This window comes from Hyaena hyaena, unplaced genomic scaffold (assembly GCF_003009895.1).
Source record: "Hyaena hyaena isolate Hyena2069 unplaced genomic scaffold, ASM300989v1 scaffold_291, whole genome shotgun sequence".
NCBI classification, from domain to species: domain Eukaryota; kingdom Metazoa; phylum Chordata; class Mammalia; order Carnivora; family Hyaenidae; genus Hyaena; species Hyaena hyaena.
Genome location: NW_024080921.1, coordinates 664,809 through 679,008, shown reverse-complemented (window position 1 = coordinate 679,008; position 14,200 = coordinate 664,809). Strand labels below are relative to the sequence as shown.

Below are 14,200 nucleotides of genomic sequence, written 5' to 3'. Positions count from 1 at the left end.
AGAGTTCTCTGATTTGCTCATTTTAGCCACTCTGACTGGCGTGAGGTGGTATCTCAGTGTGGTTTTGATTTGTATTTCCCTGATGAGGAGGGATGCTGAGCATCGTTTCATGTGTCTGTTGGCCATCTGGATGTCCTCTTTGGAGAAGTGTCTGTTCGTATCTTCTGCCCATTTCTTCACTGGATTGTTTGTTTTTCGGGCGTGTAGTTTGGTGAGTTCCTTATAGATTCTGGATATTAACCCTTTATCTGATATGTCATTGGCAACTATCTTTTCCCATTCCTTTGGTTGCCTATTAGTTTTGTGGGTTGTTTCCTTGGCTGTGCAGAAGCTTTTAATCTTGATGAGGTCCCAATCGTTTATTTTTGCTCTTGATTCCCTTGCTTTTGGGGATGTGTCAAGCAAGAAGTTGCTGCGGTGGAGGAAGACTATCTTAATTTGATCTGAGCTCTAAGAATTAAGTGAAGAATTGATGCTCCACATGAAATATGTGAAACATAGTTTCTTTTTGGAAAGACTGGAGGGTTTTAGTAAGTTATTTCTATTAAGACAGCTATATGAGTCAGGGTCTTGACAGGAGACAGGAAACCTTAAAAGGAACTAACAGAATGAAGTTAATTAAGGGGCTGGTGATAGAGGTGGGGGCAGAGAGCTGAAGTACCCAGGAACTAGTGACAGTAGGAAATGATTGCTGTTCCTCTGCCTAATGGGGCCTAGGAATGAACTATGTCAGTAAAACCTTGAGACTGCTGGAGCCATGCAGGAGGGGCTGCCTGTTGGCTGCTGTGGCCAGAGAGGAACTTAGCCAAGGCCAGAACTGCTGCAAGGCAGGGAGTGAGTGTGGTTCATGAGGTATGTAATAATACTGCCATCTTTTTTCCTCTCAGCGCCTTATATCCTACTGGTACCTTCTAGGGATATTGGGAGATCCCTATTGTAAGCCAGAGGGTGAGGGAACTCAAGTGGTACAGTCCACAGAGGCTGGCTACCCAGGCACTGATCAGGACAGAGTTGGGCGGGGAATGAAGCAGAGCTTGGTGAAGGGAAGGAAGTGAAGTGCAGCAAGTGGAAAATAACTAGAACAGCTTCTCCTCTTGGTCATCCTCCTTATAATTGTGAATTAGTGGCTTGTAGGAGATGAAATACAGAACAAATATTTGTGGCTTTTACAAGTCTACAGGCCAATACAGATACTAGTAGTACAAAGTAGTAAAAATCTGTACTATCACATTACTATCACAAGGTAAAATTGTACTGTTATAGAGTGTATGAATAGAATATTTATTTGTAGGTAAGTGGTGATAGAAGTGCCTTTTGTATAGTGGGGAGTAATGGATGGAAGAATTTATTTTGATAGGATAGAGTTATGATAAAAAGTTACCCTTTACTCTATTAATTAAAAATTGATGTAGGAGTGAAACTTTTGGAAACTATTTTTATAGTAGAAGGGACAAAGATTGAGCAGTTGAGAGGGGAGCCATCATGATCTCTTCTTTGTTCTCTCTTTTTCTTTCAGGGAAGGGCAGAAGCGGCACAGAAAACAGCCAGATAGTTCTAGTATGGGTCCTTCCTAGAGAGGGAGTTTCTGTATGTGGCAGAGTAGTCAGCTAGATAATATACTAAATATCCTTGAGCTCAAGAGAAGCCTCACTGGCAGACTAAAAATGACAAAAATGAGGTGATGCCCTTTCTTCCTGTCTATGGCCCTTTCTGTCTGGAATTTGTGGATAGAAGAGAGACCAGAGGCCTTTCTGCCTCTTACTCATTTAAATGAGATGAGGTAGGAATTTTAAATTAAGCCACCTTAATATTTCAATCACTGCTTAAAGAGAAAGGCATTTATTGCTTGTGAAAGGCATTGGGCCTGTTGCCAAAATAACTGAACTGAACTATTCACCCATCAAAGACACATGAGAAAAAGCTGTACAAGTCCACACTAGTGTTTTCCCCTCCACCAGCAGTTTGTTTGGTCTAATCAATGATCTGTTTTATGGTAACGCTATTTGATTGCTAATTTGGACAGTAGGTTTGATAATATGAAAACCTATGGGGGTTTGGAGGATCAGAAACTTACTGTTGCTATTGTTACATAAATAAATTACCTTAGGCCATCACTTGAAATAGTTTCCTTGTTTACTTGGTATTTACTATCTCAAAGGAAAAGATAACCCTAATAAAGTCTTTATTTTTTTTTTAAATAACTATTTTTTCCCTTCTTAATTATTTTCAAATTTAAAAGACTTATTCTTTAAATATCCAGTATCAATCCTTTGGAAAACCATTGAAAATTCAAGGGAAAACATTTGGCTCTTTTGGATTTTATTGCTTTGCTTCCCCTATAGTTTGATAGTTTATAATGACCCCAAACCATAAAGCTAGAAACATGCTTATATTTTACAGGTGGAAGACTGAGGTCATGGCTATTTCTAATATTCAGAGATATTATGTCTTCATTTATGTTTTCAATTTGCAGAATGGAAGTTTGAAGGAGACCATCAGTTTTGGACTTCTTCCATGAGTACTGTGTTTCCATGCAAATATTGAGCAGAGTTATAATTAATGGATATTTGTCAAGAATTGTGTGATGTAGAAGAGAATTATTGTTTTATTTATCAAATTATAAAAATTTGTTTTCAAAATAAATTTGTTTTGTTTTTATACAAATTATAGCCAGGTGTTAAAGACTAAAAACTGTATTCCAGGGTGTTATTATTTAGGGCATTCCTAGTACTCAGTCTGAAATGACAGTCCTTGTTACACTGGGAATCAAATTATAAAATTAAATATAATACCATTGGTTATGAACAATAGTGTTTCCAATCTAAATTTCAAATATATATATATATATATATATATTTTAGAATCTTATGTTTACATTAACATATATTGTAAGTTCAAGTTAAGTCATTTAACAGTTCAAAGAAAAAGCATGAGAATTAACAAGTTCTGAATTATGACATGGAAAGACCCAGGATTTGAAAACCTTCATCAGATGATTGTTATATAATCAGCTTTCAGAATCACTTGGTCTCCATCAACCTATCTAATGCTTGAATTCCTTGATCATTTATCTTGTGTTTGAAAGAGAAGCTTCTGAGGTAGTTCATTCAGTTTCGTTGTTTAAGAATTTCTGGGCACTTCTGGGGTGCCTGGATTGTTCACTTGGTTAAGTAACTGACTCTTGGTTTTGTCTCAGGTCGTGATCTCTTGGATGTGAGTTCAAGCCCCATTTCGGACTCTGTGCTGGCATTGTGGAGCCTGCTTGGGATTCTCCCTCCCCCTCTCTCTCTCTCTCTGCCGCTCACTGGGCTTGTGCTGTCTCTCCCTCAAAAGGAACCAAAAAAAAAAAAAATTTCAGGTCACTTCCTTCATGATATATGCCTAACAGCTAAAATTTCTTAATGTCTTAAAGGTCGATGAGTAGTATAATGGCCAATGGTAGTCAGATTCATGTTGAAACCTACTTTTAAATTCATTAAGCATTTATATATAAGTACAATTTCAAGTCCCACAGTCTATGATTTAAAAAGTTTTGCACTTAATCATAAATTTTAGAATTTGATCAGAATCTTAAGTTTAGCTCTGAAGAATATCTTCACATCTTAAGTATAATAGTATTTGGAAATGGAGCAAAGCTTTTCCACATAAAGTCTCGGTCTCTATTTCCTGAATATACTTGGTTAAATAAAATTAGAGTAATCAGGGAGTAATAATTCTCCTCTCTAGAGTTTATATTAGAGAAAGAATATGTATAAAAAGGGATGTGTTTCATTATTAAACAAAAAGCCTTTGGTGGTTGCTCACTGTGAGCATGGGCAGACTGAGCTATACATGTATCTAACAGAATTTGAAATGCAAAATATTCATTCTAAGAGTGCAACACGAACAGGCTCACACAGAAGAGGAAGAGAGTTTTCTTTCTGAGTTGCAGAGACATATATGTACAAGTGGCTCCCCAGAGTGTTTACTGATAAGCATTAGAGATGGAGTCAAGACTGGAAAGAAGCAATGATTTTGTCCTAACTTTACTGGAAACATCAGAAGTGAGGTGAGGAAGAGAATAAGAGAGCAAGCGAGTGTGAGTGAAGAGTGTGAGCTGTTTGTTTCCAGCTCAAGCTCTTTAAAAATCTCTGAAAATCTCACTTGTCCTGCGGGGTTCCTTAGTGACCAGCAGTCTGGATGGTGAATTCTTTATTAATATCATGAAGGTAACATGATTGGAAGCCCATTCCCTGTTGACTCCATTATTGAAGGGCCAGTCTTTGTTCCTAAAAGCAGACATACATATAGATTCCTTTGATGAACTTGAATTCTTATTAAAGTTCCAAAGTGGACATTCTCTTTCTCACCACTGATTTTGAACTACTGTGGTTTCCACTAATTATTGTGTTTTTATATTTCTTTTTGGTAGTCATTAACATAATTTCCTGTATCAAAATTCATTTCTTTTCTTTTTATTTTGAGAGAGAGCAAGAGGGGCGGTGGGAAGAGAGAGAGAGAGACACAGAATCTTAAGCAGGATCTAAGCTATGAGCTGTCAGCACAGAGCCCATTGCAGGGATGGAACCCATGAACTGCAAGGTCATGACTGATCTGAAGTCGGACGCTTAACTGACAGCCACCCAGGCACCTCTCAAAATTCATTTCTAAAGTGAGCAAAATCATGATTGATCTTTAAATTAATAAAGCATATCCTTTGTGACTGTAGTCAATTTCCACTCTATTAGAATAGAGCAGGGAGTCCAAAACAGTGACTAATGAAAGAATTATTTATATTTCCTTTTAAACACAGTCTAAGGGTTTATGAGTGGACTTTCCTTGATATTACAGCAAATTATTATTATTATTATCATTATTATTTTAGAGAGAGAGAGCATGAGTGAGTAGAGGAGGGGATAGAAGGGGAGAAAGAGAGAATTCCAAGTAGGTTCCATGCTCCATGCAGAGCTCAACACAGGGCTTGATCTCAGGACCCTGGGATCATGATCTGAGCAGAAAACAAGAGTCAGAGGCTCAACCAACTGAGCCACCCAGGCACCCCCCCCCCAAATAATTTTTATAAATTAGGAAACTTGGGAGGTGCAGAAAAGAAAGATGGGGGGACGGTAAAATGCCAAAGCGAATCTATTTTATAGTTAATGAACAATGATATAGTTGATATTATTTATGTTAAGCTAGCAGAGCTTGCATGATTATTTTCTTTTACTACAAGTATCTTTAAATAAATCTAGGAGAATCAGAGCAGTAAATATCAGATTACTGTAAACATTAAGAATAGAAGTTAGGGGGTGCCTAGGTGGCTCAGTTGGTTAAGCATCTGACTCTTGATTTCACTCAGGTCATGATATTGTGGTTTGTGAGTTTCAGCCCCATGTGAGACTCTGCACTGGCACTGTGGAGCTCTCTTGGGATTTTTTCTCTCTCCCTCTCTCTCTGCCCCTTTCTCTCTGTCTCTCTCTCTCTCTCTCAAGATAAACTTAATTTTAAAAACTAAGAAAAAAAGAATAGCATTTAATTTGTTCTTTTAACTCCTAGTTGACTTTATATTGATGTACTCAACAGAGTTGTAAGGTATGGAATTACTCATCTAAATATAATTATGAACAATTTTTGTTGTACATATTAGGTTCCAATACTGAAGTTCACAATAAAGCATGGGAATTAGATATAATTTATGCCCTGAGACTTATAATGGCATAGTTGACTAGTTCTACCCTGGTGTACTTATAATCAGCCTAACATCTAGAATAATCTGTTTTATTTATTTATTTTTTAAATGTTTTATTTATTTCTAGCAGAGAGAGAGAGAGAGACAGCGTGAGCAGGGGAAGGTCAGAGAGAGAGGGAGTCACAGACTGAAACAGGCTCCAGGCTCTGAGCTGGCAGTCAGCACAGAGCCCAACACGGGGCTCGAACCCACCAACTGCGAGATCATGACCTAAGCGAAAGTCGGATGCTTAACCGACTAAGCCACCCAGGCGCCCCAGAGAATAATCTGTTTTAAATGTTTAACTACTCTGAACTCTGACCCAAATTCAGATAGACAGTTCTAGATTTTTCTCTTAATAGTTATGAGAATTAGCAATTAAAACATTACTCTAAGTAATTATTGTTTAGAATGTTTACATATTTACCAGAACCTGTCAAACAATTTTTTATAGTAAATCTCAGCTGTTAAAAAGCCTTTTAAAAAGATTACAACTTGGAAAGTTACAACTTGGAAAGTTACTTAGATATCTACTCTAGAAAATGGATAGAAAATTCTCTATGGAATTCTTGAGAAAAGGGCTTTATGATAATATATTTTTACCCTCAGACAATAACTCCATTTATTGAAAACTGAACATTCTCTTTGTTGCTACTGACCTTCCTTGTGGTCAGTAGAGGGAGCACAAGTTTCCGAACAAACCCTCCATCAGAAAAGTGAAGTGACTACAATTGCATCAAAAACCATAAAACACCTAGGAATAGACCTAACCAAAGAGGTAAAAAATCTATACACTGAAAACTATAGAAAGCTTATGAAAGAAACTGAAGAAAACACACACACACACAAAAAGGAAAAATATTCCATGTTCCTGGATAGGAAGAACAAATCTTGATAAAATGTCAATACTACCCAAAGCAATCTATGTATTCAATTCAATACCTATCAAAATAACACCAGCATTCTTCACAGAGTTAGAACAAACCATCCTAAAATTTGTATGGAACCAGAAAAGACCCCAATTAGCCAAAGCAATCTTGAAAAAGATAACCAAAGAAGTAGGTATCACAATTCCAGACTTCAAGCTATATTACAAAGCTATAATCATCAAGACAATATGGTACTGGCACAAGAACAGACACTCAGATCAGTCGAACAGAATAGAGAACCCAGACATGCACCCACAAAAACATATGGCCAGCTCATCTTTGACAAAGCAGGAAAGAATATTCAATGGCATAAAGACAGTCTCTTCAGCAAATGGTGCTAGGAAAACTGGACAGTTACATGCAGAAAAATGAACCTGGACCACTCTCTTACACCATACACAAAAATAAACTCAAAATGGATTAAAGACTAAATGTAAGATAGGAAGCCATCAAAATCCTCGAGGAGAAAGCAGGCAAGAACCTCTCTGACGTTGGCTGCAGCAACTTTTTACTCCACACGTCTCCGGAGGCAAGGGAAACAAAAGCAAAAATGAACTATTGGGACCTCATAAAAATAAAAAGCTTCTGCACAGCAAAGGAAGCAATCAGCAAAACTAAAAGGCAACCAACCAATTGCAAATGGCATATCAGATAAAGGGTTAGTATCCAAAATATATAAAGAACTTATCAAACTCAACACCCAAAAAATAAATGATCCAGTGAAGAAACGGACAAAAGAAGTGAATAGACACTTCTCCAAAGAAGACATCCAGATGGCCAGCCAGCACATGCAAAAATGCACCACATCATTCATCATCAGGGAAGTACAAATCAAAAGCACAATGAGATACCAGCTCACACCAGTCAGAATGGCTAACATTAACAACTCATGCAACAACAGATGTTGACGAGGATGTGGAGAAAGAGGATGTCTTTTGCACTGCTGGTGGGAATGCAAACTGGTGCAGCCACTCTGGAAAACACTATGGGGCTTCCTCAAAAAATTAAAAATAGAACTATCCTACGACCTAGCAATGGCACTAGTAGGAATTTATGCAAGGGATACAGGTGTGCTGTTTTGAAGGGGCACATGCACCCCAGTGTTTATAGCAGCACTACTAACAATAGTGAAGTATGGAAAGAGCCCATATGTCCATAGATGGATGAATGGATAAAGAAGATGTGATGTATACACACACACACACACACACACACATGCACGCACACACTGGAGTATTACACAGCAGTCAAAAAGAATGAAATCTTGCCATTTGTAACTACATGGATGGAACTAGAGATTAGTATGCTAAGCGAAATTAGTCAGAGAAAGACAAATATATGACTTCACTCATATGAGGACTTTAAGACACAGAACAGATGAACATAAGGGAAGGGAAGCAAAAATAATATAAAAACAGGGAGGGGGACAAAGCATAAGAGACTCTTAAATATGGAGAACAAACAGAGGGTTACTGGATGGGGTTGTGGGAGGGGGGGATGGGTTAAACGGGTAAGGAGCATTAAGGAATCTACTCTGAAATCATTGTTGCACTATATGCTAACTAACTTGGATTAAATTTTAAAAAAGTTTTTTTAAAAAGAAAAAGAAAAGTGAAGTGACATCATCAGTGAAGGTTTTAAAGGAAAAAAATTGGGGCTAGTTCATATTGGCTTATGTTCCAAGAACCCTGAGAAAAATGAAAATTTATTAGATAGGCAGCCAAGACCTCATAAAGATAAAATGTAATACCAGGTATGAAGACCATATTTTAAGAAAAGAGATATAGTAACAAGAAAAAAGTTAATTCCTTTAAAATTTAAAAATCTAGGTTGTGATGCACAGATTGATAAGTAATGATTAAATTTAATTTTACTGTGTTAAAATGTGGTACAGCAAAAGAAGTAGTGTTCTTTATGTATATATGTAAGTAAGCAATCTCTACACCCAACATAAGGCTGGAACCCACTACCCTGAAATCACACACTCCTCTGACTCAGCCAGCCAGACACCCCAAGAAGTAGTGGTTTATGTGTGAGCCAGTTATGTTTTTGTATTCTTTAAAGAAGGCTGGGGCGCCTGGGTGGCTCAGTTGGTTAAGCGTCCGACTTCAGCTCAGGTCATGATCTCATGGTTCGTGGGTTCGAGCCCCATGTCGGGCTCTGTGCTGATGGCTAGCTCAGAGTCTGGAGCCTGTTTCGGATTCTGTGTCTCCCTCTCTCTCTGACCTGCTCCTGCTCACATAGTCTCTCTCTCTCAGAAATAAATAAAATATTAAAACAAAAAGGCTAGAAATTTTTCTCTCAGCAGTGTCCTAAAGACTGATTGCATCGTGATTAGAACTTAATTATTTAAGAACAATTACTTTGGCAAAAAAACTCTTACACCAAAACATTTTTTATAAATGTGGCTGGTAATTCCAATGGATTGTTTATGTTTTGTAACCACTTGATGGAACATAGAAGACGATCATCATCATTGTCAAAAAGTTATTAATTGATGTATGAATGGTACTCTTTAGATTACAAAGGAACTCAGGTGGTGTGGATGGTTTTTTATGATACTGTGCTAGGGTTAAGCACAGAGAAAACCTAATCCTTTTTGAATCCATCTCTCTAGGATCTTATAGTTGTCAAAATAATGTCACCAAACATTTTTATAACACTTTTACATTCTTTTTTTTAGTGGAACATCTGTTTAAGTTAAGTAGGAACAATAGAAATAGAGTATTTTACAGAAGAGTTCATTGAGATTTAGTGAGCTATTCAAGGATGTATAGTTACAAAAACATAGTAAACACCACCAGAATCCAGAGCTCTTGACTCCTAGTTCAAGGAGTTACCAACTAAGAGTTCATGCAGCAGTAGTCTAGGATAGATGATTTGAAAATACAGCAAAATTGTTTAAATGAACTATTTTTTGTTAAGTGCCTATTTTGTGCAAGGTTTTGTGTCAGTTTTATTTGATTCAAAAATGAGAAAAATCATAAGTACACATGAAATTATATTATATAGTGGTAATACAAATAGACATAGGCTATTTAAAATAATAAAATGATTATATTATATGAAAGCTAAAAGCACCTTTTAGGGCTAATGTAATAGAAAACCCCTTATATAGGGGTATACAATTAAAAGAGAATTAGGAGAAAATAGCCAAAGAGTTTTTATTTACATGTGAAGAGAATGACTCTGAGATTGAGGGGCCATTATTCTTCAAGGAGGGTAGCATTTCACATTTACTTAAGTAGGTTTACTGAGCAGTAAGATTGAACAGGAGTGGTTTTGGAAATTTGAGGTTAATCCTCTGATTACATGCTAAGGCATATAATCAGAGATAGCTGAAACCTTGGAGACTGTCTAGTCCTTGCATTAATTTTACAGCTAAGGAAACTGAGACCTAGAGTGATTCTGAGTTACTTGACAAAAGTCAGTCACACAACTAGATGGGGACAGAACTGGAATCAAATTCCTTCTAAATGCCTGGATATGAGAAAACAATGCAATAGATTGATAATAGTACCTAGAAGGTGGCAAATTGTGGGCATATATTGGATCTATGGAGTTAGAATATAATTTCTACAGAGATGTGATTTCTGTCAGTCTTTTAAAGACAAGAAAGAGGATGGTCAACTAGTTTTTTGTTCCTTGAGCAGAGCAAATAAAAATAGAAGGATGTAGTAATCCATGGAGGAATTTGAAAAGTAGGATGAGCTGTCTGATGGCACATATAAAAAAGACCTTCCCAGCAATGTCAAAGACATTTTATTAATAACAGTGATAAAGATAATGTGATAATATGAACATCAACAACAGCAGGTTCCTTTTATTGAATGTTTACCCTCTGTCCAGGCATCATGTCAGGCATCTTAGGTACATTAGTCTATTACCTAGTATCACTGTGCCATTTTGCAGATGAGGAAACTAAATCTCAGATTGTTATTACACCATTTCCACAGGAAGTTGGCTATTGAATAAAAATTTGAATTCTTTTGTTTGAATTCTAGCGCTAAGGTTTTTCAAACTTGACTGTTGAATAAGCCCTCCTTCTAATCTGACCCATACCCCGTATTGACTTATTTTTATTATAGGACTACTTAACAAAGTATAAATATAGTATAAATATAAATTCCTTAAGCTTATAGCACTTATATAATTTTTTAAAACTAAAAAAAATTACAGGTTAAATATAAGCAAAATTTTAAAAATAAATAAAATTTGAATTATTGACATTAATGTGAAAGAAGTGTTTGTTTGTTTCTTTGTGTTTTGCTAAAATGAAAATATCGATTGCAAGATGAATTTGTAGCTAACCCTTCTGGCATAGTTCTTTTGACTTTGATATGCCTGTATTGCCACGTGCTTTGTGAGAACTTGGTTTCCTGCCACTTGTCTTTATTTTGACCTCTTCACAATGTCCCTTCAGACAATACTTTGTTGTATCATTTGATGTTCATTTGGTATAATCCATTATTGTTGATTCTACCTCTTTTCTCATTAGTTATGATGAAGTACTAACCCCTTGGTGCCAATTTGATGGCTTACGGTTCTGAAAGGTCATGTCAATATGTATTAGTTATAACATAATGGTCATCCAGGTAATGTAGAATATGCTTATGTTATGTATTATTCAGGTTATCATCTAGAAGAACCCACGAAATTTAAGATATCACAAACTACAAACCATAACCAGGCCTCTGGTGTTTCCACTTAAAGAAAAAATTACACCATAGAACCATCTGGTTTCTTCAGGGTAATAGTAGAGACCCAGGAAAGCTTCTGTCTGCACCTACTTTTGGTGCTATCTTCATTTAGGCCGCCACTATTTTGCATCTCAGTTTCTACCACAGCCCCTAGTTTTACCCCCAGGAAACTGTTCCTTACAGTGCATTCCATACTAGTGAGTTTTCTATAATACAAATTTTAAGGACTCAACTTAGGAATCACCTCTTTCTGAAACCTTTCCCCTACTGATTCTCCTTACCTCCTGCTTTTTCACTATCCTGATCCCTAGACTGAATTAGTTTTCTTTCCTCTATTTCTCCTTTACAACTCCCATCATATCAAGGAAGCCTATCTCTGTTACAGTGCTTAGTACATTGTGTTATAATCCTTAATTTTTTGTTTTTTCCAAGTAGACTATTAGCTTCTTGAAAGTAGGTCCTGCCTTGTGCATCTTCTAACTAGCCCATTGTCTGAATGGGAAGAAAGTTCTAGTGATAAAGCTGTGATTTTGAATCACTGGTCAGTCAGGGGGTTCTTTTGTTTGTTTTGTTTTTTATTTTAAAGAAAGAGAGAGAGAACATGAACAGGGGAGAGGGGAAGAGGGAGATAGAGAGAGATAATCTTAAGCAGGCTCCACACTTAGCACTGAGCCCAGCATGGGACTCGATTCCACAATCCTGAGATCATGACCTGAGACAAAATTAAGAGTTGAATGCTCAGTTAGCTGAGCAGACACCCCCAGGCAGTTGTTATTTTAAAAGTGAGTAGTCAAAAATAGGCAAGAGCAAAGAATATATTTCCTCATCTTTCCCATTTGAGTATGTAAAATTTATACAAATTACCTAGTTAATGTAGTAGATTCGTTTAGCATGTACGCAACATACTTTTAGAAGCAGTCTTTCCATAAAGCATTAAATGCTGGCATCATCTTGCTTTCTCTTGTTTTGTTTCCTCATGGTTAGGTGCTGTGATTGTCTCCACACCCCAGGACATCGCACTGATGGATGCACACAAGGGTGCTGAGATGTTTCGTAAAGTCCATGTGCCTGTAAGCATGTATAACTTTATTGTTATGAGACACTCTAACTGAAGAACCAAGTCATTGAGAAATAACAGCCCAAATTTTAATTTAGTTCTCTACAGAAATCTTTATGAAAACCCTACTTCGTCTTTATGGTTACTGTAACAACACACATATAGGTGCAAATGTATATGCACATTGTATTAATCAAGAAAGATTCTAATTGTACTAAAATATTTTTGAAAAAGAATTCTAAAACATCCTTGAGGTATGAGTTTTGTGAATAAATACCACCCTTCCAAATACTCAAAGCTATTATTGACCAAAAAAAAAAGCCTACCTGAGGGTTTAGGTAGATACACTTGAATAGAGCTCTGGTGGGAAGACAGGTGGGAAAGGTGACTTTTTTCCTTCTGTTACCAATTTAACTTATCCATAGCTCACTGTCTTCTAAAATGTATTTGCAGATTTTCTATACAATATGACAAAATAAGACAAGTTAATACAATATTAAGACAAAGGACTATTAAAATGAGGGTTATAAGTGAATCTGTAAACAAACTGCATGCCATTAAGGGACTTAAATACATGCAAGAAGTTTGCCATGAATTTTCCAGCAGCCACATAGGGTTTTTATAAAACTGTCCATTTCCATGAGGATAGAAAGAGCTTGATGTTCAAGGGAAAGAGAGCCGAGACCAAAGAGGCATAAATCTCTCCTAGGTTCTCAGAAAAAAGAAACCCTTTATATAATGAACCCACTCATTACCTTTTTTTAAAAACCATAAATAGGGGCATCTGGGAGGCTCACTTGGTTAAGGGTCCAACTCTTGATTTCGGCTCAGGTCATGATGTCACAGCTCATGAGTTCAAGCCCTCAGTCGGGACCTGCTCTGACAGCATGAAGCCTGCTTGGGATTCTCTGTCTCTTCCTCTCTCTGCCCCTCCCCCGCTGTGCTTTCTTTCTCTCAAAATAAATAAATTTAAGTAAACAAACAAAAAACATAAATAGAAGGTTTTTACTCATAGTGTGCATCAGCAAAAGCAAGTGGACTTGTGCCAGAATACAGTTTAAAACAAGCATTTTTGTAGAAAGCCAACATGATGCCTCCATCTATAGGGCTATCAGATGGCCTTGATTAATTTAGGGGTAGATTTTAGATCTTACAGGGCAGAGTTTTTTAGGGTTCAGCCCATGGATTAGCTTCAGGAGTCTCATGATTCTTTATCCTTTTCCTCACCCCCAAAATTGTATGTTCACTTTGAGTTTGTTTTTTGGTATGGAGAGAACTCATAACTTCCATTGAATACCTCAGTGAAACTGTAACATGGCATCAGATCCAATGATGTACTAGCATGAGTGGACTCTCTTTCATTAATGTTCTTTTCTCAAGGGAGCTTCTGAAAAGTATAAAGTAGTTGAGTAGAGGAGTTGAGATGATCCTCCTTGATAAGTACCTCTTCCCCCTTGCCAGTTAGTACCGAGCTGTATGCATTAACAAGCCATGGAGCTCTGGACTGGATTCACATTGTTTCATGAAAATCTGTTTATACAGGCATAATCCTTATCAGGCTCCTTAGAAATGCTGATGCATAGGAGCACATGTACCCCAGTGTTCATAGCAGCACTCTCCACAATAGCTAAAACATGGAAAGAGCCTAAGTGTCCATCAATGGACGAATGGATCAAGAAGATGTGGTTTATCTATACCATGGAATACTACATGGCAATGAGAAACAATGAAATCTGGCCATGTGTAGCAACATGGATGGACCTTGAGGGTGTTATGCTGAGCGAAATAAGTCAGGCAGAGAAGGACA

At 37.0% G+C, this 14,200-nt stretch overlaps 1 protein-coding gene across 3 annotated transcripts in view; it reads left to right on the top strand.

The window, feature by feature from the left end:
• Positions 1-14,200, top strand: part of NUBPL (nucleotide binding protein like) — a 214,477-nt gene that overhangs the window by 173,804 nt on the left and 26,473 nt on the right. For all 3 annotated transcript variants that reach the window (XM_039247126.1, XM_039247127.1, XM_039247128.1), the window contains one exon: positions 12,321-12,406. In XM_039247126.1, coding sequence (XP_039103057.1) covers positions 12,321-12,406 — 86 coding nt within the window. The remainder of the gene's footprint in view (positions 1-12,320; positions 12,407-14,200) is intronic.